The 27,797-nt window shown below is 44.5% G+C and overlaps 1 protein-coding gene across 5 annotated transcripts in view; it reads left to right on the forward strand.

Moving 5' to 3' along the window:
- Positions 1-27,797, forward strand: part of LOC116966958 (engulfment and cell motility protein 1) — a 314,863-nt gene that overhangs the window by 281,930 nt on the left and 5,136 nt on the right. For all 5 annotated transcript variants that reach the window (XM_033013349.1, XM_033013359.1, XM_033013365.1 and 2 more), the window contains 2 exons: positions 4,154-4,236; positions 24,953-25,030. In XM_033013349.1, coding sequence (XP_032869240.1) covers positions 4,154-4,236; positions 24,953-25,030 — 161 coding nt within the window. The remainder of the gene's footprint in view (positions 1-4,153; positions 4,237-24,952; positions 25,031-27,797) is intronic.

Here is a 27,797-nt window from a genome sequence, read left to right on the forward strand (position 1 = left end):
GAATTCCACAGACTCGCAACTCTGTGAGAAAAAGTGTTTCCTCGTCTCCGTTCTAAATGGCTTACTCCTTATTCTTAAACTGCGGCCCCTGGTTCTGGACTCCCCCAACATCGGGAACATGTTTCCTGCCTCTAGTGTGTCCAAACCCTTAACAACCTTATATGTTTCAATGAGATCCCCTCTCATCCTTCTAAACTCCAGAGTGTACAAGCCCAGCCGCTCCATTCTCTCAGCATATGACAGTCCCGCCATCCCGGGAATTAACCTTGTAATCCTACGCTGCACTCCCTCAATAGCAAGAATGTCCTTCCTCAAATTAGGGGACCAAAACTGCACACAATACTCCAGGTGTGTTCTTACTAGGCCTCTGTACAACTGCAGAATGACCTCTTTACTCCTCTGTTCGACTCCTTGTTATAAAGGCCAACATGCCATTCGCTTTCTTCACTGCCTGCTGTACCTGCATGCTTACTTTCATAGACTGATGAACAAGGACCCCAGATCCCGTTGTACTTTCATAGACTGATGAACAAGGACCCCAGATCCCTTTTCCCAACTTGATGCCATTTAGATAGTAATCTGCCTTCCTGTTTTTGCTACCAAAGTGGATAACCACACACACACACACACAATCACAAACACACAAATATATACACACACACATACATACACACACATACACACACACACACATACACACACACATACATACACACATACACACACAGACACTCACACACACACTCACACAGACACACACACACACACACACACACACACACACACACACACACACACACACACACTCACAAACACATACACACACACACTCTCTTGACACACACCATATATATGGCAGTAAACATTCTTGAATACTCACATGGCTGAGCGCAGCCTCTCCACTTTGGGGCATCCGCAGTCAGCAGCACTTCTGCAATCAGCATGACCTCTGCACTTATGGGAAATTACACAATCAGCACGACCTCTGCACTCACCGGAAATTACGCAATCAACGCGACCTGTCCACTAAGTGGAAGTCACAAAATGGGCGGGACTTTTGAACCAAATACAGTCGGACCTAATAAAGCATTTATTCCTTCCAAACACAGTCGGACCGAATAAAACATTGCAGTTTCAAGCACAGGCAGGGCAGCAGGCCAAAACTCATGGCATTGTCATTAAGGGCCAACAAATCATTTATTGCAAGTACATTGCAGACTCACAGTTCAGTTGATTCACAGCTTAGAATGAGAATTGTGGCCTCTCCCTCGCGATCTTGCAGAGTGACTGAGTCACGTCCAGGCATCCAGGGTTTTATAGTCCGGCCACCCCCCCCCCCCGGAAGGGGCGTTACCTTCATCGCGGTGATTGACAGGCGAGAGGATCTCAAGGTTTTTTAAACACTCATAACCTTTTTAATTTTCATCGATGGGAAAAATCCTCGGGGCCTGCTCAGCGAAGGAGGACTGTTTGTAAGATGGCCAAAAATCATCGCGATATATGGTAGCGTTTTTTCTAAAATCAATATACAGCGTGGTCAAGATGAGACTTGTCATTATATAGATAATATATATATAAAGATATATGAAAAACAAACAATAATAACTAAAAACGTCATTATATACAACATATTACATCACCGGAAAACATATTCACCAACACTTTTTTTGAAATTCGTTACCTCATTTACCTTTTTGAAATAAACAGTCTGGTAGATAGCTTCCACCCTCTGTAAATCCATGTGAGTTATTTCTGATCAATTGAAAATGTTCAGAGTTTTCAGTCACTCTAATGTTAATTATATAGACTCTAGTAATTTGCTGACAACTGGTTAACTAGTCTATAATTCCCAGTTTTCCATTTCCCTCTTTGCATTGATAGAGAAGCAAGGATTTCAAGTCTAAGATCCTTGAGCGAGCACACTTGGGAAATTAAAATTAGAATATCTGCAGCATTCTGAACAGCTTCCTTTAAAGCACTGAAACGATGATCTTCTAGATCTGGAGATCTGTGTAATTATTTTCTTCTTTAATACTTGCCATGAATTTTTGTGACTCTCTGCCTGTGGCTCAACTGCTGCCTCTCCGCACCAGGGACCCGGGTTCAATCCTGATCTCAGGTGCTGTCTGTGTGGAGATTGCACGATTTCCCTGTGACCACGTGGGTTTCTTCCGGATGCTCTGGTTTCCTCCCACATTCCACATCCCAAAGACGCACGGATCTGCAAGTTCATTGGGCTTTGTAAATTGTCCCAAGTGTGAAAAGAGTGGATGAGAGAGTAGGATTACATAGAAATGTTTAAGGGCGATCAGTTGTCGGCAGGAACTTGCTGAGCCGATGGGCCAGTTTCCATGCTGTACCAAACTAAACTAAATTAATTTTCCTGGGATGTTAGCATCGTTCTTACTGATGCAAAATAACTCCACATTTCCTCCATTTTCTAACTTTCAATCACAGCAACTCTGTAAAGGTACTGCTGTTTCACATCATAGTTTGGTATAATTGGAGTTTGCATACTGTATATTTTGATTCGGATATTCCTTGCAAAACTCATCATTCCTTTTTTTTTTTGCTGCTCTTCATCTTCTGTTTTATTTTCTTTGCATCCCTCCTAATCGCCAGGTCTGTGCTGGATTCATTAGTGATAGGAGCAGAATTAAGCCATTCGGCCCATCAGGTTTACTCAGCCATTCAATCATGGCTGATCTATCTCTCCCTCCTAAACCCATTCTCCCGCCTTCTCCCCATAATACCTGACACCCGTACTAATCAAGAGTCTTATCTATCCCGGCCTTAAAAATATCCATTGACTTGGCCTCCACAGCCTTCTGTGGAAAATAATTCCACAGATTCACCACCCTCTGACTAAATACATTACTCCTCATCTCCTTCTTGAATTGACGTCTTTTAATTGACCTCTCGTCCTAGCCGTTCCCACTAGTGGAAACATCCTCTCCACATCCAATCTATCCAAGCCTTTCACTGTGCCTTTTTTAATGTTTTGTTTTAAAGAAAGCCTCCTAGTCGAACACTGCATCTCAATACAGCACATTGCATTGTAACCATGTTGACAGAGTGAATCAATTTGGAAAACGGGTCCTGTGGAACATCGATGACATTAATATGTGAACGTTATGCAGTTGTTTACATCAATAGCAGCATTTGTTCCTCAGGAGTTTCTTGAACGATGAACTCCATTGATTGCATCAGGGACTTGGGGCTTTGTTTTTGTCTTTGTTTGTTTTATATATTGAACTTTGGGTTGCCAGGACACGGGACACTGAGCTAAAGGGAGAGGTTGAGCAGGCTAGGGCTTTATTCCTTGGAGCGCAGGAGGATGAGGGGTGATCTTATAGAGGTACACAAAATCATGAGAGGAATAGATTGGGTAAACATGTCTTTTGCCCAGAGTAGGGGAATTGTGATCCAGAGGACGTAAGTTTAAGGTGAGGGTTATTTTTTGACATAAAGGGTGGTGGGTGTATGGAACAAGATACCAGGAAAGGTACTTGAGGCATGTACTATTGTAATGTTTAAGAACTATTGAGACAGGTATGGGCCAAAAGCAAGCAGGTGGGACTAGTGTAGAGGGGCAAGTAGGTCGGCGTGGACAAGTTGGGCCGAAAGCCCTGTTTCCTCTAGAATAAGACTCTATAACTCTTAACTTATTTCTGTAGTTCATTATCGTGTTTACTGAGTAAATATCTGTTATGCTGCTGCAAGTAAGAATTTTAGTTCCATTTCAGGACATAAGACACACTCTTGACTGTGTATAAAATCATGAGAGTGTATAAAATCATGAGAAGAATAGATCGGGTAGATGCACAGAATCTCTTGCTCAGAGTAGGGGAATCGAGGCCCAGAGGACATAGGTTCAAGCTGAAGGGGAAAAGATTTAATAGGAAGCGAGCGGTAAATTTTTCACACAAAGGGTGGTGGGTGTATGGAACAAGCTGTCAGAGGAGGTAGTTGAGGCTGGTACTATCCCAAGTTTAAGAAACAGGTATATGGATAGGATCGGTTTGGAGGGATATGGACCAAGCGCAGGCTGGTGGGACTAGTGTAGCTGAGACAATGTTGGCTGGTGTGGGCAAGTTGGGCCGAAGGGCCTGTTTCCGCACTGTATCACTCTATGACTTGTTTTTTTCCACAGTTCCAGTGGCTGACATTAAAGCTATTGTGACAGGAAAGGAATGCCCACATATGAAGGAAAAGGGTGCTCTTAAACAAAATAAGGTAATGGTTTACTTTTGAACTCCAAAAAGATTTTGTTTTGCAACAAAGATAATATGTTGAAACAAAATAGTATTAATTGAATGCAAGACCATGTATAACAGTACTGCAAACTAGAATATGTCTTTTGCATTGTGAAAAAGATACATCTTCTAGATGCGCTGGGATGCATCCTCAGTGATGTGACCTGAGGTCATCGAGCGTTTCGGGTCTCACAACATCAGACACCCTCGCCAGGCGACCCAGCCGGGGTTGATCAGGCCCCGACTTCCATCCCAGCAGCAACCGCCCACGGATCAGCTATCTTAATAACTACTCTGCAGGGGTTGGGAGACTCTAGTGCGTGGAGGGACTGGGCTCTGTGGGGTGAGTCCTGGCCGGGCTCCTCCTGCGTCTCACCGGGTTCAAGGCCTGTGTGCTGCCCCTCTTTCTCCTTATCCAAGCATTTCATTTTTGCCTAATGGATTTTTAGGCCAAGTGGTTCATTAGGCCTTTCTGTAGCATTATTGGGTGTCTTTCTCACAAAAGACACAGACTGGGGTGCTAACCCAGCCTTTCCCGGGTGCCGTCTTTCCGTGCCGTCAACTGTCTCTCCAGTAGTCACCAAACTAAGTTACTGAAACATTTTCATGATGTATTTGAAGAGGAGCGGGAGAGATCCTGGATTCCTCACTCAACACTTGATATGGATGAAAACAGTCATTTGTTTTGTTGCTGTTTATGGACTTCTTGCAAATTATCTGCAATGGTTTCTACAATAGGTTCAAAGTGGGGGGAGATTTAATAGGAACCTGAGGGGTAACCTTTTCACGCAAACGGTGGTAGATGTTTGGAACAAGCTGCCGGAGGAGGTAGTTGAGGCAGGTACTATCGCAACGTTTAAGAAAAATTCAGAACAGATACATGGATAGGACAGGTTTAGAGGGATATGGACCAAACGCAGGTAGGTGGGACTGGTGTAGATGGGACATGTTGGCCGGTGTGGCAAGTTGGATCGAAGGGCCTGTTTCCACGCTGTGAGACTATGTGACTCTAATACAACACTGAATGCCCTTCCAATGTAATCCATTAGTTGGAACACACTTCAGGACATCCTTTAGGTTCTCAATGACAGTATATAATTTTACATTAGTGTCTGTCACATCCACTGTAGGCAGCATATGTAAACATATGCCTTTTTGTATGTTTATGTTTAAAAACAAAAAGCTATTGAATGAATACTCTGAACCGTCCTCTCATCAGCTAGAGTTCGGACCTGACCTCTCATCTACTTCCTTGGAGACGTTTGAATTATCTTTAATCGGACTTTATTGCACACTAAATGTCGTACCCTTTATCTGTACACTATGGACGGCTTGATTGTAATTATGTCTGGTTAGCACGCAACAAAAAGCTTTTCACTGTACCTCAGTACATGTGACAATAATAAACTATCTATTCTATCTCAATACAGCACATTATATATTTGCATATAAGTTTATATATATTTCAAAATGTAAAAGAAATTCAGACCGATACATGGACAAGAAATGTTTAGACGAATATGGGCAAAACACGGGCAGGTGGGACTAATGTAGATGACACATATGGGCAAAATTGAACCGAAGGGCCTGTTTCCATGTTGTATGACTGTATGACTCTACAATCTTATTTTTACGTTTAGTTTAAAGATACAGCACAGAAACAGGCCCTTCGGCCCATTGAGTCCGCACCGACCAGTGATCCCTGTACATTAACACTATCCTCATCCTCACACACTAGGGATAATTTACACATAAAACCAAGCCAATTAACCTGCATATATGTCTTTGGAGTGTGGGAGGAAACTGAAGATCTCGGAGAAAACGCACAGGAAGAACGTACAAACTCTGTACAGACACCACCCGTAGTCGGGAGCGAACCCGGGTCTCCGGCGCTGCAAGTGCTGTAAGGCAGCAACTCTACCGCTGCGCCACCGTGGCTGCTTATTGTCAAGTTAAAAGCTGATACAATTTGTTACCCTGAGTTATTTACAATTGGTAAAATTCTATCATAGAATCTGCGGAGATGTTTTTCTATGGTGTCTTCAGTAGGATAATCTTTCATTTTTAAATATAGCATCCCACCAAATAGGCCAAGAATGAATGGGGGATGGTGATAATCACCATATTTTGCAACTTTCTTTAGTTTCAGTTGTTTGGATAGCCAAACATTCTCATTCAGGGCATCAAGCCGAAATGATTTTATCTGTTTAATCTTGAGGGAGTTTAAGGGCAAGGGGATAAGAAGATGAAGCTTAAAGCCCTTGTCCCACTTTCATAGAAACATAGAAATTGAGTGCAGGAGTAGGCCATTCGGCCCTTCGAGCCTGCACCGCCATTCAATATGATCATGGCTGATCATCCAACTCAGTATCCCGTACCTGCCTTCTCTCCATACCCTCTGATCCCCTTAGCCACAAGGGCCACATCTAACTCCCTCTTAAATATAGCCAATGAACTGGCCTCAACTACCCTCTGTGGCAGAGAGTTCCAGAGATTCACCACTCTCTGTGTGAAAAAAGTTTTTCTCATCTCGGTTTTAAAGGATTTCCCCCTTATCCTTAAGCTGTGACCCCTTGTCCTGGACTTCCCCAACATCGGGAACAATCTTCCTGCATCTAGCCTGTCCAACCCCTTAAGAATTTTGTAAGTTTCTATAAGATCCCCTCTCAATCTCCTAAATTCTAGAGAGTATAAACCAAGTCTATCCAGTCTTTCTTCATAAGACAGTCCTGACATCCCAGGAATCAGTCTGGTGAACCTTCTCTGCACTCCCTCTATGGCAATAATGTCCTTCCTCAGATTTGGAGACCAAAACTGTACGCAATACTCCAGGTGTGGTCTCACCAAGACCCTGTACAACTGCAGTAGAACCTCCCTGCTCCTATACTCAAATCCTTTTGCTATGAAAGCTAACACACCATTCGCTTTCTTCACTGCCTGCTGCACCTGCATGCCTACTTTCAATGACTGGTGTACCATGACACCCAGGTCTCGCTGCATCTCCCCTTTTCCTAATCGGCCACCATTTAGATAATAGTCTGCTTTCCTGTTTTTGCCACCAAAATGGATAACCTCACATTTATCCACATAATACTGCATCTGCCAAACATTTGCCCACTCACCCAGCCTATCCAAGTCACCTTGCAGTCTCCTAGCATCCTCCTCACAGCTAACACTTCCCCCCAGCTTAGTGTCATCCGCAAACTTGGAGATATTGCCTTCAATTCCCTCATCCAGATCATTAATATATATTGTAAATAGCTGGGGTCCCAGCACTGAGCCTTGCGGTACCCCACTAGTCACTGCCCGCCATTGTGAAAAGGACCCGTTTACTCCTACTCTTTGCTTCCTGTTTGCCAGCCAGTTCTCTATCCACATCAATACTGAACCCCCAATGCCATGTGCTTTAAGTTTGTATACTAATCTCTTATGTGGGACCTTGTCGAAAGCCTTCTGGAAGTCCAGATACACCACATCCACTGGTTCTCCCCTATCCACGCTACTAGTTACATCCTCGAAAAATTCTATAAGATTCGTCAGACATGATTTACCTTTCGTAAATCCATGCTGACTTTGTCCAATGATTTCACCACTTTCCAAATGTGCTGCTATCCCATCTTTAATAACTGACTCTAGCAGTTTCCCCACTACCGATGTTAGACTAACTGGTCTGTAATTTCCCGTTTTCTCTCTCCCTCCCTTCTTAAAAAGTGGGGTTACGTTTGCTACCCGCCAATCCTCAGGAACTACTCCAGAATCTTAAGAGTTTTGAAAGATTATTACTAATGCATCCACTATTTCTGGAGCTACTTCCTTAAGTACTCTGGGATGCCTATCTGGCCCTGGGGATTTATTGGCCTTTAATCCATTCAATTTACCCAACACCACTTCCCGACTAACCTGGATTTCACTCAATTCCTCCAACTCCTTTGACCCGCGGTCCCCTGCTATTTCCGGCAGATTATTTATGTCTTCCTTACTGAAGACGGAACCAAAGTAGTTATTCAATTGGTCCGCCATATCCTTGTTCCCCATGATCAACTCACCTGTTTCTGACTGCAAGGGACCTACATTTGTTTTAACTAATCTCTTTTCACATATCTATAAAAACTTTTGCAGTCAGTTTTTATGTTCCCTGCCAGTTTTCTTTCATAATCTATTTTTCATTTCCTAATTAAGCCCTTTGTCCTCCTCTGCTGGTCTCTGAATTTCTCCCAGTCCTCTGGTATGCTGCTTTTTCTGGCTAATTTGTACGCATCATCCTTCGCTTTGATACTATCCCTGATTTCCCTTGTTATCCACGGATGCACTACCTTCCCTGATTTATTCTTTTGCCAAACTGGGATGAACAATTTTTATAGTTCATCCATGCAGTCTTTAAATGTCTTCCATTGCATATCCATTTAATTTCCCGATTACAGCGCCAAGTGGGCATTTGTGGCAGTGCCCTGGGATGGTTCAGGTCCTATCTGGCAGACAGAACCATGCGTGTAAGCCTTGCTGGCTTTGAATCCTCCTCCACTCCCTTGGCATATGGGGTTCCACAGGGCTCAATTTTAGGGCCCCTGCTCTTCTCTCTATACCTACTTCCTCTGGGCTCAATTTTACGAAGGCATGGCATCTCCTTTCACTTTTAAGCAGATGATTATATATCAGTTATATATGCCACTCAGGAAAGAAGACGACTATTCTCTAAAATCACTTCTGTCTTGTCTTGAGGACATTAAGTCCTGGATGGCCTTAAACTTTCTGGGACTTAATGAAAAAAAGACACAGGTGATTTTGTTTGGCCCCAATGGCTGCCGTGAACCTCCCTTTGTTGAAATGGGTCCACTGGCATTGTCCGTAAAGCCAACAGTTTTAAACCTGGGTTTTAGGATGGACGGTGATTTTAAACTAGATAAACAAATAGGCGCGGTGGTTAAGTCCAGCTTCTTTCACCTAAGGAAGCTGGCAAAGGTGAAGCCCATCCTCGAGCGGCAACATTTTGAAACAGTAATCCATGCCTTTATTACATCTAGGCTGGATTACTGTAACGCACTCTACTCTGGAGTCGCACGAGCTTCATTGGCTCGTCTCCAGCTGGTTCAAAATGCTGCCGCTCGCATTTTAACCGGAACTCGAAAGAGGGAGCACATTACGCCAATTTTGGCCTCCCTTCACTGGCTCCCAGTGCACTTTCGAGTTCATTTTAAAATTCTTTTATTTGTTTTCAAATCGTTGAATGGGCTCGCCCCGCCTTACCTCTCTGAGCTGCTCCACCTATATGCTCCTGCCCGGTGCCTCAGGTCAGCTGATCAGCTGCTCCTTGAGGTACCAAGGTCTAAGCGGAAGCTCAGAGGGGATAGAGCCTTTTCTGTTGCTGCTCCGGCACTCTGGAACACCTTGCCGTTGCATATCAGACTGGCCCCCTCACTGTCCATCTTCAAATCCTCCCTAAAAACTCATTTTTATTCTCTGGCTTAAGACACTGGCTGAGACATTGCTCTTGTTCTTAGTGCTTTTAATGTCTTTTCATTTTTACTGTTTTTTAGTCCTTCGTTTTACGGTTTTTAATGGTTTGTAATAACTTTTTGTCCATGAGCTCTCATGTACAGCACCTTGTGGCAACTGCGGTTGTTTAAAGTGCTTTATAAATAAAGTTATAAAGTTATTATCCACCGTCAACCCTTTTAGAATTAATTGCCAGTCAATCTTGGCCAATTCACGTCTCATACCCTCAAAGTTACCTTTCTTTAAGTTCAGAATCATTGTTTCTGAATTAACAATGTCACTCTCCATCCTAATGAAGAACTCAACCATATTATGGTCACTCTTGCCCAAGGGGGCACGTACAACAAGACTGCTAACTAACCCTTCCTCATTACTCAATACCCAGTCTAAAATAGCCTGCTCTCTCGTTGGTTCCTCTACATGTTGATTTAGATAACTATCCCGCACACATTCCAAGAAATCCTCTTCCTCAGCACCCCTGCCAATTTGATTCACCCAATCTATATGTAGATTGAAGTCACCCATTATAACTGTTTTGCCTTTGTCGCACGCATTTCTAATTTCCTGTTTGATACCATCTCCAACTTCACTACTACTGTTAGGTGGCCTGTACACAACACCCACCAGCTTTTTCTGCCCCTTAGTTTTTCGCAGCTCTACCCATACCGATTCCACATCCTCCAAACTAATGTCCTTCCTTTCCATTGCGTTAATCTCCTCTCTAACCAGCAACGCTATCCCATCTCCTTTTCCTTTCTCTCTATCCCTCTCTATCCCTCCTGAATATTGAATATCAGCCATGTCTCCGTGATCCCAACTATATCATAATCATTAATGGCTATCTGCACGTTCAACTCATCCACCTTATTACGAATACTCCTTGCATTGAGACACAAAGCCTTCAGGCTTGTTTTTACAACGCTCTTACCCCTTATACAATTATGTTGAAAAGTGGCCCTTTTTGATTTTTGCCCTGGTTTTGTCTGCCTGCCACTTTTACTTTTCACCTTGCTACCTTAAGCGCCTTGAGTATTAGAAAGGCGCTATATAAATCCCATCCATTATTATTATTATTACCTATTGCTTCTACCCTCATTTTACACCCCCCTGCCTCTCTGCTCTTGTACCCATCCCCCTGCCACATTAGTTTAAATCCTCCCCGACAGCACTAGCAAACACTCCCCCAAGGACATTGGTTCCATTCCAGCCCAGGTGCAGACCGTCCTGTTTGTACTGGTCCCACCTCCCCCAGAACTGGTTCCAATGCCCTAAAAAATTGAATCCCTCCCCCTTGCACCATTTTTCAAGCCACGTATTCATCTGCAATATCCTCCTATTTCTACTCTGACTGGCCCGTGGTACTGGTAGTAATCCAGAGATTATCTTGATCACTAGTCCTATTTATCTGCCTGCAATGTCCTTAACCTTCATTTAAGGTATTAACATTTCTTTAGATGAGTTGTCCCAGTGGTATTAATAGAATTTACTTAAGCTTATTGAATAATGATATAATTTTCATCAAGCCATCCAAAAAAATGTTTTCTTCATTTAAAAGATAAAGTAAAGCAAGTTTGGAGGTAGGAGAGGGCCAGAACAAATCATGGCCGGCAATAGATGACCAAAGTAGAGTGGAGCCCTTAATGGCCCATTGTTGGCTGGGGAAGAGGTGATAAAGAAGGGATATGGAGATGCGAACAATGGAACTAGTAGGGCGACCAGGGTGGGGGAGGGAGGAGGGAGGGAATGCTTGGGTTACTTGAAATTAGAGAATTGGACATTGCAAAGCCCCACAAAACGACAGAATAATAACAGGCAGTAAATCTGTTCTATTAAAAGTAATGGAAAGGTAAATACCACCGTTAGTTGGAGCTAATTCTGTTGAGATTCTTCAAAATACTGCCAAAGAATCTTCTGTGATCACCCAACAGCTTCCAGGTGTAACATTTGAAAGTGCTCTCGCAGTAGAGTCATAGTGTGGAAGCAGGCCCTTCGGTCCAACTTGCCCGCACCGGCCAACATGTCCCAGCTACACTAGTCCCACCTGTCTGCGCTTGGTCCACATCCCTCCAAACTTGTCCTATCCATGTACCATATCTGTTTCTTAAACATTGTGATAGCCCCAGCCTCACTACTTTCTCTGGCAGCTTATTCCGTACACTCACAACCCTTTGTGTGAAAAAGTTACCCCTCAGATGTCTGTTAAATCTTTTCCCCTTCACCTTGAACCTATGTCCTCTGGTTCTCGATTCCCCTACTCTGGCTAAGAGACTCTGTCCATCTACTCAATCTATTCCTTTCATGATTTTATACGCCTCCATAAAATCATATACACCTCCATAAGAGTGAGATGTGGTATTTTCGGAGGTCTGACCAGAGCAAGAACTTCATATTGAATAGTATGACCCTGGAGTGTGCTGGAGTGAGTGATCCAGGGGTATTGATACATAGTTCCTTAAAAGTGGCCTCACGTGTATATAGGGGTCGTGAAGAAGACTTTTGGCACGGTGGCCTTCATCGGTCAGGTAATTGAGTGCAGATGTTGCAGTTGTACACGACTTTGGTGAGGCAGCCTACCATAGGAAAGATGATATTAAGCTTTAAAAAATTTACAAGAACTTTGCTAGGATTTGAGGACCTGAGCTATAGGGAGAGGTTAGGCAGGCTAGAACTTCATTCTTTGGAGCACAGTAGGCTGAGGGGCGTGATTTTGTAGAGGTGTATAAAATCACGAGGGGAATTGATAAGGGTGAATGCCAGAGTTTTTTATTCCAGGGTAGGGAAATCAAGAACCAGGGGACATAGGTTTAAGGTTCCACTGAACCCAGCTTCTCTGGAACGTCAGAGGTTGAGGGAAGACTTGATAGATGTATATAACATTATGAGTGGGGTAGACTGTGAGAACCTTTTTCTCATGGTGGAAATGTCCAACTTTAGAGGGTATAGCTATAGGGTGAAAGGGGAGAAAGTGTAATGGAGATGCGTGGGGCAAGTTGTGAATGTTTCCAACCATTTTAACTTCAAGAAAAATTAAATAGTCCTTTTATTTTTCTATACTACCCGAGTGCTTTTGGATGAACACCAGAGCTTCCAGTGGTCTTCGGAGTCTTTTTAGGGCTGAGCCTGACTCTCAGTTTAGTAACATTTCACAGTAATGAAGTCCATTGTAAAGATGTCTTCTGGTCTTTGGCAAAAAGGGTTCCCCTCTCATGACTCATGATTTTATATACCTCTATCAGGTGTCCCCTCAACCTCCGATACAAAAACACATGGAATTGTGCTTCATCAATGATGAAAGAATATTAATAAATCCACCCTTTACCTTCCTCTCCTTTGCCTTTACCCAGCGGTTTGGTTAATCCTCTACCTTGAGTTAACTGGCAGCAGCTGCTGATTTGTGCAGTAATAATGATCCAATCATCCACAGTTCCTGCTTGGAGGGGTGCTGCCATTTTGTCTCACCTGGGCCCCTTTCATTACAGCTCCCAAATCGTTGATTCAGCTCCGAAATTGACTCGGTTCCATGTGAAAGCTGCCGTGCTGTTTCTTTAACGCCAAAGGTGATGAATCCTAGAGCGAATCGTGCTGTCACGCTGAGTGCAGACAAACGATTGGAATGGAAATACTCTGAAATGTGTGGCTGATGCACATGAAGAGGCATAGCTTAACAAGTAAAGCCTCACAAATTCCCAGAGCACCAGGGGATCTTGCAGCTTTTGGAAACCAATATGTATTCACAGGCTGAATGCATACAGCGAGGATAGACTTGGGAGGCATAATGCCTTGGCGGTAATCCAAACGTTTGTGCACGCAAGTCGGATAGAGTGAGTTCAAATCCCACCGTAACCGGTTGAGAATTCGGACATTAATTTCTGGCGGCAGTAGAAGGAACCAAAGCACAAGGGTGTTGTAAGAAATGCCTTACACTATGCAGCCGATAGACACTAAATGCTGGAGTAACTCAGCGGGACAGGCAGCATCTCTGGACAGAAGGAATGGGTGACGTTTCGGGTCGAGACCCTTCTTCAGACTTGCTTACTTATGCAGCAGCTTGGAATGGACAGTGTGATGGAGCTGGACTCCGAGAATTATAGAGTCATGCAGCACGGAAACAGGCTCCTCAGCCCAACTTGCCCCCACCGAACAAGCTGCCCCATCTACACTGGTCCCACCTGCTCGCGTTTGGTCCCTATCCCTCTAAATCTTTCCTGTCCAAATATATTTTTAAATGTTGCTGTTGTATCTGCATCAACTACCTCTTCTGGCTGCAAATTCAAAAAACCCACCACTCTGTGTGAAAAAGCTCACCCTTCAGATTCCTATTAAATCTTTCCCCTCTCATTTTAAACCTCTTTCCTCTGGTTCATGATTCCCTGACTCCGGGTGCATCTACTCTATCTATTACCCTCATGATCTTATACATGTCTATAAGATCACCCTTCATCCTCCTGCGCTCCAAAGAATAAAGTTGTAGCCTGCCCAAACTTTCCCTGTAACTCGGACCATTAAGTCCCGGCCACATCCCCTGTAATTCTTGAATTTAATCCCTTTATTGTCATTCAGACCTTACAGTCGGAACGAAATTTCGTGCCTGCAGTCATACATACAATAAAAAACAACAATAAACACAAATTAACATCCACCACAGTGTATCTTCCAAGCACCTCCTCACTGTGGTGGAGGCAAAAATCTTAGGGCTGCAGTCTCTTCCCTCCTCTTCTCCCTCTGCGCTGAGGCGATTCCCCACCGGGCGATGGCACAAACAGTCCTGCGGCTCACCGAACCCCGCGAACGGGCCGGTTCAAACACCGCGGCCCGGGGTGGTCGAAGCTGCCGCCCTCCAGTCCAACGGACGCAGCCGCTGGCCCGCGGCTGAACCCAGGACTCAGGTCGCCGCCGCCAGAACGCCGTCCCAGCCACCGGAGCACCGTTCCAGCCCCGAGCCGGATCGTGAGTGCCGCTCCTCCCTCGAGCTGGGCCACTCCGACGGGAGTGCCGTTCCTCCCTCGGGCTGGGCCACTCCGACGGGAGTGCCGTTCCTCCCTTGAGCTGGGCCACTCCGACGGGAGTGCCATTCCTCCCTCGGGCTGGGCCACTCCGACGGGAGTGCCGTTCCACCTCGGGCTGGGCCACTCCGACGGGAGCGTCACAGCCCCTCACGAGAGAGTCTCAGCCCCTCGTCAGGCCGCCCTCACGGGAGCGAGCCCAGGGCGAGTCCTGACAGGCTCTGCCTCCGGAGCCTCGAGGTCGCCAGCTCCGCCATTACGCCACAGCGCAGACGGAGGCAGAGAAGGGGGATACGACAAAAAGTCGTATTCCCCCGAAGGGAGAGACAGCAAGTCCCGTTTCAACCCCCCACCCTCCCCCCCCCCCACATAAACACAGCTTAAAAAACAAAAATGTAACTACACAAAACGAAAAAAACAACACAAAAAAGTAAAGACAAACGGACTGCAGGCGAGCCGCAGCCGTTCCCAGCGCCGCCACTTCCGGTGCGCTCTTTCCAGCTTAGCAACACATTCCCTACAGCAGGGTGACCAAAGCAGAACACAATACCCCAAATGTGGCCTCATCAACGACTTGTAACATAACATCCCAACTTCTATACTCAGTATCCTGCCTGATGAAGCCTTCTTCACCGACCAACATGTGACTCATTCAGGAATTTCAAGAGGGAGGTAGATTTAGCACGGAAAACAGGGTGCTGCAGTGGTACAGCGGGTAGAGCAGTTGCCTCATAGCACCACAGACCCAGGTTCGATCCTGACCTCAGGTGCAGTCTCTGTGGAGTTTGCACGTTCTGTGACTGCGTGCAGTTCCTCTCACATCCCAAAGATGTGTATGTTAAATGGTGAATTGGCCTCTGTAAATTGTCCATAGTGTGTCCAACCCTGTGCCATCGCCAGGGCAACGGGCCTACATGACCAAGATAAGACTGAACTTTTAAAAAAAATACAAATACTTTTATTCAGGACAGAACAAAAATACAAAAATGTAACACGATCTAAAACTGCCTCTGTATTGGCAGTTTCCAAACAAACAGTTATCAAATTAAAATACCATCAACATTATCAATATGACACTCGACCAGCATTCACGGAAGGTCTCCAAAGTCCCCGTGGACACAACGTGTTCCCTCTCCTACGCGGGCAGGGACGTAGGCCCGGAAAAGGGGCAGGCAGCCGACCCCGGTGTGGCCGTCGACTACCCACTGCCTGGATCTTGGCCGGGCCCAGGAGCAGACGGACAGGGAGAACTCAAATTTGCGGATGACACAAAGCTGGGTGGCAGTGTGAACTGTGAAGAGGATGCTATGAGAATGCAGGGTGACTTGGACAGGTTGGGGGAGTGGGCAGATGCATGGCAGATTAAGTTTAATGCGGATAAATGTGAGGTTATCCACTTTGGTAGCAAAAACAGGAAGGCAGATTACTATCTAAATGGCGTCAGGTTGGGAAAAGGGGAAGTACAACGGGATCTGGGGGTCCTTGTACATCAGTCTATGAAAGTAAGCATGCAGGTACAGCAGGCAGTGAAGAAAGCGAATGGATTGTTGGCCTTTAGAACAAAAGGAATCAAATATAGGAGCAAAGAGGTCCTTCTGCAGTTGTGCAGAGCCCTAGTGAGACCACACCTGGAGTATTGTGTGCAGTTTTGGTCCCCTAATTTGAGGAAGGACATTCTTGCTATTGAGGGAGTGCAGCGTAGGTTTACAAGGTTAATTCCCGGGATGGCGGGACTGTCATATGCTGAGAGAATGGAGCAGCTGGGCTTGTACACTCTGGAGTTTAGAAGTATGAGAGGGGATCTCATTGAAACATATAAGATTGTTAAGGGTTTGGACACACTAGAGGTAGGAAACATGTTCACGATGTTGGGGGAGTCCAGAACCAGGGGCCACAGTTTAAGAATAAGGAGTAAGCCATTTAGAACGGAGACGAGGAAACACTTTTTCTCACAGAGAGTTACGAGTGGATGCTTTCAAGAGAGAGCTAGATAGGGCTCTTAAAAATAGCGGAGTCAGGGGATATGGGGAGAAGGCAGGAACGGGGTACTGATTGGGGATGATCAGCCATGATCACATTGAATGGCGGTACTGGCTCAAAGGGCCGAATGGCCTACTCCTGCACCTATTGTCTATTGTCTATAACTCCCTCCCAACCCTTCCCCCTCTGTACCGGGTGCCCAAATACCAGGAGCGTGGGGCTAAAATATAGCCAAAACCTGAGGAGCAGCCCCTTCAGATAGTCGAACAGGGGCTGCAACCTCTCACACTCCATGTAGACGTGGAACACGGTCTCTTCCTCGCCGCAGAAGTGACAGGCGGCTGGCGGGTCCGTGAACTGGCTCAAGTCACAACTTTGAACTTGAAGGATACAAGAGCACCGGAGATATAGCAACTCTTGTGTACTGGCATAATGTGATCTACTATTCTTACACTCTTCCACTTAAGTATGATTGTGCCTACATATAGTACGTTTTTACTGAACTATATGCAGGAAAGGAATTTCATTATACCTAGGTATACGTGACAATTGTGCACCTTTGAACCATTGAAAGGGAACAGAAGTCCTGAAACCAAACGCCAGTGTATTTGAGAGATGAACAATATAAAAAGAGAAGAAAACTAGGAGCAGGAATAGGCCGCTCGGCCCATCGGGCCTGTACGTCCTTCATTGTGATCAGAAGGCTGTGGAGGCCAAGTCAATTGTATTTTTAAGGCACAGATAGATTCTTGATTAGTACGGGTGTCAGGGGTTATGGGGAGAAGGCAGGAGAATGAGGTTAAGAGGGAAAGATAGATCAGCCATTAGATACGCCGTAGTAGACTTGATGGGCCTAATGGCCTAATTCTGCTCCTATCACTTACGAACATGATAGTCTACCCCTGGCCTCATCTCTTTTGTGCCCATTCCTCAGAGCCCTCAATTCCTTGATCGAGCAAAAAGTTTAGCTACTTCCTCTTTAAGTGCCCCAATGATCTTGCCTTCACACCAGATGTGGTGTATCTGGACTTCCAGAAGGCTTTCGACAAGGTCCCACATAAGAGATTAGTATACAAACTTAAAGCACACGGCATTGGGGGTTCAGTATTGATGTGGATAGAGAACTGGCTGGCAAACAGGAAGCAAAGAGTAGGAGTAAACGGGTCCTTTTCACAATGGCAGGCAGTGACTAGTGGGGTACCGCAAGGCTCAGTGCTGGGACCCCAGCTATTTACAATATATATTAATGATCTGGATGAGGGAATTGACGGCAATATCTCCAAGTTTGCGGATGACACTAAGCTGGGGGGCAGTGTTAGCTGTGAGGAGGATGCTAGGAGACTGCAAGGTGACTTGGATAGGCTGGGTGAGTGGGCAAATGTTTGGCAGATGCAGTATAATGTGGATAAATGTGAGGTTATCCATTTTGGTGGCAAAAACAGGAAAGCAGACTATTATCTAAATGGTGGCCGACTAGGAAAAGGGGAGATGCAGCGAGACCTGGGTGTCATGGTACACCAGTCATTGAAAGTAGGCATGCAGGTGCAGCAGGCAGTGAAGAAAGTGAATGGTATGTTAGCTTTCATAGCAAAAGGATTTGAGTATAGGAGCAGGGAGGTTCTACTGCAGTTGTACAGGGTCTTGGTGAGACCACACCTGGAGTATTGCGTACAGTTTTGGTCTCCAAATCTGAGGAAGGACATTATTGCCCTAGAGGGAGTGCAGAGAAGGTTCACCAGACTGGTTTCTGGGATATCAGGACTGTCTTATGAAGAAAGACTGGATAGACTTGGTTTATACTCTCTAGAAGTTAGGAGATTGAGAGGGGATCTTATAGAAACTTATAAAATTCTTAAGGGGTTGGACAGGCTAGATGCAGGAAGATTGCTCCCGATGTTGGGGAAGTCCAGGACAAGGGGTCACAGCTTAAGGATAAGGGGGAAATCCTTTAAAACCGAGATGAGAAGAACTTTTTTCACACAGAGAGTGGTGAATCTCTGGAACTCTCTGCCACAGAGGGTAGTCGAGGCCAGTCCATTGGCTATATTTAAGAGGGAGTTAGATGTGGCCCTTGTGGCTAAGGGGATCAGAGGGTATGGAGAGAAGGCAGGTACGGGATACTGAGTTGGATGATCAGCCATGATCATATTGAATGGCGGTGCAGGCTCGAAGGGCCGAATGGCCTACTCCTGCACCTAATTTCTATGTTTCTCTGTTTCTATGTTTACAATATAGCAAATTCCAGACTTTAAATGGCTGCAGGGGTGGGTTGAGTCATTTGGTTCATGTGAAGCCCTGGACTGATTTCAGTCACCGCACTTGCAGAATTTGTTTTCTTGGTGATGTGCCACGGGCTTTTGTTTCTGCCAAAGGTGAGTGGGTGGTGGAAGCTGTGTTGTCACGATGCTCCAGGCATTATGAACATGTAGCAGGCTTGAGGAACTGGGTTTGTTTGTTTGTAGTGGGCAAAACGGCAGGGAGAATCAGAAATGTGGAGAGAACATGAATCATTGTTCAATGGTGAGGCCAGAGGTGGGGTTAGTGGGGTGATGGGTTCAGCGAAACCAACTGTGGAACAGAGTACAATCTATTGAGTTCTGGCAAACTTTGAGATAGACATAAAAACATAGAAATTAGGTGCAGGAGTAGGCCATTCGGCCCTTCGAGCCTGCACCGCCATTCAATATGATCATGCCTGATCATCCAACTCAGTATCCTGTACCTGCCTTCTCTCCATACCCCCTGATCCCTTTATCCACAAGGGCCACATCTAACTCCTTCTTAAATATAGCCAATGAACTGGCCTCAACTACCTTCTGTGGCAGAGAATTGCAGAGATTCACCACTCTCTGTGTGAAAAATGTTTTCCTCATCTCAGTCCTAAATGATTTCCCCCTTATCCTTAAACTGTGACCCCTTGTTCTGGACTTCCCCAACATCAGGAACAATCTTCCTGCATCTAGCCTGTCCAACCCCTTCAGAATTTTATAAGTTTCTATAAGATCCCGCCTCAATCTTCTAAATTCTAGCGAGTACAAACCGAGTCTATCCAGTCTTTCTTCATATGAAAGTCCTGACATCCCAGGAATCAGTCTGGTGAACCTTCTCTGTACTCCCTCTATGGCAAGAATGTCCCTTGATTCTGTTAGCCTTAAGAGCTGAATCTAATTCTCACTTGAAAACATCCAGTGAATTGGCCTCCACTGCCTTCTGTGGCAGATAATTCTACAGATTCACAACTCTCTGGGTGAAAACGTTTTTCCTCATCTCATTCCTAAAGGCCTACCCCTTATTCTTAAACTATGCAAAGCTCAGAGCATGAACCAGGAGAGTTTTAGCTCAATAATCAACATAAAGGTGACATTTTAATTTTTAGTTCTAGAGAAACAGCGCAGAAACAGGCCCTTCAGCCCACCAAGTCTGCGCCGACCAGCAAAGCCAAATTAACCTACGAACCTGCTTGTCTTTGGAGTGTGGAAGGAAACCGGAGCACCCGGGGAAAACCCACGAGGTCACGGGGAGAATGTACAAACTCCGTACAGATAGCACCCGTGGTCAGGATTGAACCCGGGTTTCTGGAGCTCTAAGGCAGCAACTCTACCGCTTCGCCTCCGCACCGCCCCATGGTTCCATGTCATCAACATTGGCTTCCCCTCCCGACACTCCAGGCAATTTACAGAGACAGAATTGGAACCTAATGACATTGACAACTATAGAACCTTGAGCAGGTGAATCGAGGACCAGAGGACATTGGTTTAAGGCAGGGGTCGGCAACCTTGGTCTGCATAGGGGCCGGGACACATGTCTGTGAGGGATGGTGGGCCACATCTATCACGTGTACACATGGATCCCACCCTGGATGGCAGGCATCAAATCACGTGTTCACAGAAGGTAGACAAAAATGCTGGAGAAACCTTGCATGTCTCACCCGCTGAGTTTCTCCAGCATTTTTGTCTACCTTCGATTTTTCCAGCATCTGCAGTTCTTTCTCAAACGTGTTCACAGAAGGTGCGCAAATTAAAAAAAACATGATCTAAAATGTTCACTCTGAAGCAAAAATGATGATTCATTAGTAACTTTCAAAAGGAAATTAAATATATATTTGTAGGTTTAAGGGTCAAATAACACAATCAAATTCGTGAGACATGACCTCCCACGCACAAAACCACATTGACTAAGAGGGGTGATTTTATGGAGGTGTATGAAATCATGAGAGGAACCGATCGGATAGATGCACAGAGTTTCTTGCCCAGAGTAGGTGAATCGAGGACCAGAGGACATAGGTTTAAGGTGAAGGGGAAAATATTTAATAGGAATTTGAGGGGTCACTTTTTCGCACAAAGGGTGGTGGGTGTATGGAACAAGCTTCCAGAGGAGGTAGTTGAGGCTGGGACTATCCCAACGTTTAAGAAGCAGTTAGACGGGTATATGGATAGGATAAGTTTGGAGGGATATGGACCAAATGCGGGCAGGTGAGACTAGTGTAGCTGGGACATGTTGGCCGGTGTGGGCAAGTTGGGCCAAAGGGCCTGTTTCCACACTGTATCACCCTCTATGACTCTTATGATAATGAGAGAGTAAATATTCATGACAGCAACTCAAGACAGAATCAGCAATTTGACATGAACTTCAACATTCACACATTATTCTAATCATGAAAATTGTTGAAAGTATAAAACCTTGTTGATTGACATGTAACAGATTTAACAGCTTACTAAAATGAGGTTGTAATTGGTGCTGATTGATGTCTCCAGTCAGGAGTCTAATTTTGGAATTGTGGAGTGGCATTTCATCTCCTTGCCTATCCCGAATCCCCCAAGAAAAATGTAATTTTTTATTAATATAATCCCATTTATAAGACCAGGTCTGGATTCTGTTTTTGGCAATATGATTAAAAATGATATATAATGGGTGCTTCACAATTCCTAGCATGCTGTCTTTTTGAATTCAATGACTTGACACTTACAGCTTCAGAGACCCGGGTTCGATACTAACTATAGATGCAGTCTGTACAGACTTTGTACATTGACCCCATGACAGGTTTATAGGTTAATTGGCTTGGATTAATTGTAAATTGTCCCCAGTTTGTGTCGGATAGTATTAGCGTGCAGGGATTGCTGGTCGGCGCAGACTCAATGGGCCAAAGAGCCTGTTTCTGTGCTGTATCGCTAAACTAAACTAAACACTAGGGACCGAGTGTAGAATTGTTTATGTAACAGTGAGTTTACGTAGGTCACCTACGTACGTCAGGGAGTGTCTGTCCAAGCCTTTAGTAAGGCTGGCATTTGATTCCCTTCCTGATAGCCCTCTAAGTCTGCTCACATCTTCCCCCATGCTGTTTCAGCTTTTCTTTCATTGAAACTTTCATCCATATCTTAATCCTAATCACCTCTTAATCCTAACTGGAGACTGTCATTAATGTTAGCCTTTCACCTTGTTTCCTGAGGTGATATTCAGTTCCCTCAAACATCATAACCAGCCCATTTTTCTCATCACCCCTGTATCCACTGGTCTATATGTGTCGCAGTCCACTATTTACAGTTCTAGTCCGTGGTCTTGAATTTCTCCATGTCCTACCCCTCCCGCCGCACCTGTTCTGATCCCTCGTTCACGTTTGATTTTAATCGATGGTGATAATTAACCTCCAAGCTCTGTAATTCTCTAAACCCCTCTGCCTCTGTTGCTTCCCACACCACTCTGGCCACACTCATTTCACTCCTGCTATCGGGAAGAAGATGTAGGAGCCTGAAAACTCACATCCAGGAACAGGTTCTTCCCTACAGCCATCAGGCTATTAAACACTGTAACCTCCAAATAAGCTCTGAACTACATAGACTTGGGCTCATTGTTTTTGTCTCTGCACTATTATTGGGTTTTTTAAAATATGTTTATGCATCTGCATGTGTGTATACATATATATACAGTGGCTTGCAAAAGTATTCATACCCCTTGAACTTTTCCACATTTTGTCACGTTACAACCACAAACGTAAATATATTTTATTGGGATTTTAAGTATAGACCAACACAAAGTGGCGCATAATTGTGAAGTGGAAGGAAAATGATACATGGTTTTCAAATTTTTTTACAAATAAAAAACTGAAAAGTGTGGCGTGCAAAAGTATTCAGCCCCCTTTACTCTGATACCCCTAAATAAAATCCAGTGCAACCAATTGCCTTCAGAAGTCACCTAATTAGTAAATAGAGTCCACTTGTGTGTAATCTAATCTCAGTATAAATACAGCTGTTCTATTAAGGCCTCAGAGGTTTGTTAGAGAACATTAGTGAACAAACAGCATCATGAAGCCCAAGGAACACACCAGACAGGTCAGGGATAAAGTTGTGGAGAAGTTTAAAGCAGGGTTAGGTTATAAAAAAATATCCCAAGCTTTGAACATCTCACGGAGCACTGTTCAATCCATCATCCGAAAATGGAAAGAGTATGGCACAACTGCAAACCTACCAAGACATGGCCGTCCACCTAAACTGATTGATTGATCAGAGAAGCTGCAGAGATCCACAGCTCAGGTGGGAGAATCTGTCCACAGGACAACTATTAGTCGTGTACTCCACAAATCGGGCCTTTATGGAAGAGTGGCAAGAAGAAAGCCATTGTTGAAAAAAAGCCATAAGAAGTCCCGTTTGCAGTTTGCCACAAGCCATGTGGGGGACACAGCAAACATGTGGAGGAAGGTGCTCTGGTCAGATGAGACCAAAATTGAAGTTTCTGGCCTAAATGCAAAACGCTATGTGTGGCGGAAAACTAACACTGCACATCACTCTGAACACACCATCCCCATTGTGAAACATGGTGGTGGCAGCATCATGCTGTGGGGATGCTTTTCTTCAGCAGGGACAGGGAAGCTGGTCAGAGTTGATGGGAAGATGGATGGAGCCAAATACAGGGCAATCTTGGAAGAAAACCTGTTAGAGTCTACAAAAGACTTGAGACTGGGGCGGAGGTTCACCTTCCAGCAGGACAACGACCCTAAACATACAGCCAGAGCTACAATGGAATGGTTTAGATCAAAGCATATTCATGTGTTAGAATGGCCCAGTCAAAGTCCAGACCTAAATCCAATTGAGAATCTCTGGCAAGACTTGAAAATTGCTGTTCACAGACGCTCTCCATCCAATCTGACTGAGCTTGAGCTATTTTGCAAAGAAGAATGGGCAGAAATTTCAGTCTCTAGATGTGCAAAGCTGGTAGAGACATACCCCAAAAGACTTGCAGCTGTAATTGCAGCGAAAGGTGGTTCTACAAAGTATTGACTCAGGGGGGCTGAATACTTTTGCACGCCACACTTTTCAGTTTTTTATTTGTAAAAATATTTGAGAACCATGTATAATTTTCCTTCCACTTCACAATTATGCACCACTTTGTGTTGGTCTATCACATAAAATCCCAATAAAATACATTTACGTTTGTGGTTGTAACGTGACAAAACGTGGAAAAGTTCAAGGGGTATGAAAACATTTGCAAGCCACTGTATGTATACATGTATATTTTATATATATATATATATATGTGTGTGTGTGTGTATTTCAACACACACACACATAACTTTTTTTTGCTGTTTATTATATTGTTTACAGTGTACTATGTTTACATATTCTCTTGTGCTGCTGCAAGTAAGAATTCCATGGTTCTGTCTGGAACTTATGACAATAAAACACTCTAAGACTCTCCTTAAAACTATATTCTTGACCAGTTCCTTTGTTTTCATCTCCTCCACGAGAATTGGCTGCAGATTGCGTTCGTTAAGGTTCTAATGAACCATCATGCAGTATTTTCCTACTTTGGAGACCCTTTTTAAATGTGATTATTATCGATGAAGGTGATCCTCAAAACAAAGTGTGTGAGGTGCCACATGATTTGGATGTGACCTGTCCTAGAAACATAGAAAAATAAGTACAGGAGCAGGCCATTCGGCCCTTCGAGCCAGCACCGCCATTCAATGTGATCATGGCTGATTATCTAAAATCAGTACCCCATTCCTGCCTTCTCTCCATATCCCCTTGATTCCTTTAGCCCTAAGAGCTAAATCTAACTCTCTCTTGAAAACATCCAGTGAATTGGCCTCCACTGCCTTCTGGGGCAGAGAATTCCACAGATTCACAACTCTCTGGGTGAAAAAGTCCTAAATGGCCTACCCCTTATTCTTAGCACAGCAGGATGCCGCTTCTGTTTGACTGATTCATGTGGCTCTGTTCTCCACAGGAGGTGTTGGAACTTGCCTTCTCTATCCTATATGACCCGGATGACTCATTGAATTTCATCGCCCCTGACAAGCATGAGGTAAGTGTGATTCCACCCCTCCATTAATGTTATTTTTAATCCGCCTTCTTAACAATTTTATTTCTTGACATGGGAACCGGCAATTATCTGTTAGTATCTTGATCAGTGGCTCACCATGAAAAAAATCACAAGTATTTTTGAACGAGGAACCCGTGTGTCTTCCCACAGGTGTAATGAAGTATTAGCTGGTGTGTTTGGTATTTTCCCTTATTATTATTTATAAATGCAGAAACAACACAAGTTTCATTAACTGTTTCCTACTCTCACGGTCGTGAATAACAGGTCAGGCATTTTGTCCTACTCTTCCCTACTGTAGGGTTGGAAAACAATGAATTAATGAACAGATAAAATGAAAGTAAAATTAGAAATTGCCGGAGCTCTTGTGTATAACAATGTGAATGAATAAGTTTATTAGCCAAGTATTCACATACAAGGACTTTGCCTTGGTGCTCTGCCCGCAAGTGACAACATGGCATACAGTAACAGTTAGGAATGGCACATAAAACATTAAACATTAATAATAAAACATTGTCTAAAGCAAATATAATTCAACATGGCAGGTAAATTGTAAAATGCAATCCAGCATTTGCAGTTTGGCTTTTTGTTAAAATGACAGTGCTAGTCTGGATGATAAATTATGATTTTAATATCTGTGTCACTGCTTCCTTCTCCTTTTCAGTCTGAAATATCAAAGGTGGCAAGGGGGGGGGGGGGGGTTCAGATTTCTAAATGAGGAAATGTAATAAAGTTTCCTTTTATTGCTCCAATTAAAGTCTACCATAGCCAGCCTTCTTGTGTGTCTCCTCTCTTGTCAACCTTTGTCAGTGCATCATTTTGCCTGTGGGGTAGATCACAGTTTGACATATGTTGCGACTGCTTGGAAGACACTCAGGCTGCTGTGATTCAAGCTGTGGATTATGCATCTCGGGAGCTTGCTCCCACCGACTCCTCTTGGCAAAGTTCATCTAATCACCAAGGCACGCTGTGGTCATTCTTTGGTGGTGCCTTTGTCTGAGCACCTGAGTTTAGTTCAGTTTAGAGATAGAGCACGGAAACAGGCCCTTCGGCCCACCGAGTCCGCGTCGACCAGGGATACCCGCAAACTAACACTATCCTACACACACTAGGGGCATTTTGCAATTTACCAAGGCTAATTTTAAACCAACAAACCTGTACGTCTTTGGAAAGTGGGAGGAAACCGGAGCTCCCGGAGAAAACCCACACAGGTCACGGGGAGAACGTACAAACTCCGTACAGACAGCGCCCGTAGTCAGGATCAAACCCGGGTCTCTGGCGCTGTAAGGTAGCAAATCTACCGCTGCTCCGCCGTGCTTGCCTCATGCCACCGCGTTTGACTCAGTAATCCTGACTAGACAATAGGTGCAGGAGTAGGCCATTCGGCCCTTCGAGCCAGCACCACCATTCAATATGATCATGGCTGATCATCCCCAATCAGTACCCCGTTCCTGCCTTCTCCCCAGGAAGGGTCAGTAGGTTGCACGAGGAATCAGGAGCAGCCGGTATGATTCACCCCTGTCCACCGCCTCACTTCAGCTGCCATTGCCAGTAACATCCTCACTTTGTATACAAATATTAAAAATAGAATCTGCGGCAGTGCTTGCCCAGCAAGTAAATCAGGGTAATTACTCAGCCATCCTGTTCTTGTAAAGAAATGTGATGAACAATTTTACATCACCAGTTTTAGTTAAAAGAACATCTGAAATGTGGTGCGGGGAGTTCTGATATCCTTTTCTCAATGTCTCCTAATATTTATCTTTGTGATAAAATGTGGTCTTTAGTGAGGAGAAATTATGACATAAACACGATGCTGAGGTCCGCAGTGCTGGACAGGCAAGCTGCCTCTGTGAATTCCACCACGCACCCAGAATGTGTCAGTAATCTCACGCAGTCCCTTGCCAAGTGCTAATTCATTTCCATCGCACTGTCAGCATCTTAGTGCCCAGAAAGATGTCATTGGCACTCACTCTTTAAAGGAGGATATTTTTAATAACACAAATGGGAAATGTGCCGTAGGGTGTTGAGCATCAAATTATGTTTAATTTTGAGAACCTTACTGACATTTGGACGATAGATTTAACTTCCGCAATGCAGATGAGTTGAAATAGGTTCCAGTAGAACATAGGCCATACATTGACAAGGATGTTGCCAAGACTTGTGGGCCTGAGCAATAGGGAGAAGTTAGGCAGGCTAGGAATTTATTCCTTGGAGCGCAGGAGGCTGAGGGGTGATCTTATAGAGGCGTATAAGAGGCGTTTAAAATATAGATCTTATAGAGGTGTATACGATCATGAGAGGAATAAATAGGTGGAATATACAGTTTTTTTACCCAGGATAGGAGAATCAAGAACCAGATGACATAGGTTTTAGGTGAGAGGGGAAAGATTGAGCAGGAACACAAGAGACAGCGTTTCACACAGTGGGTGGTGAGTATTTGGAACGAGCTGCCAGAGGAGGTAGTTGAGGCAGGTACTATAACAACATTTGGATGGGTTCATGGATAGGAAAGGTTTGGAGGGATATGGGCCAAATGCAGACAGGTGTGTCTGAGATCCATTAAATTGATCTGCATTGTAAGCAAATGCATTGATCTGCATTGTAAGCTTGCAGAGTCTTTTACCATGGGCATGTTGTACATTTTTAATAAAACAAAATAATCACCAACCAGGTCAAATTTGTATTGGTTTTCCGATTTCAATCGCGGTAAAATGTTGCCTGATGGTTGGAAACTGGGTTCGATTAAAGTTGT

Source organism: Amblyraja radiata, chromosome 2, assembly GCF_010909765.2.
Source record: "Amblyraja radiata isolate CabotCenter1 chromosome 2, sAmbRad1.1.pri, whole genome shotgun sequence".
NCBI lineage: Eukaryota > Metazoa > Chordata > Chondrichthyes > Rajiformes > Rajidae > Amblyraja > Amblyraja radiata.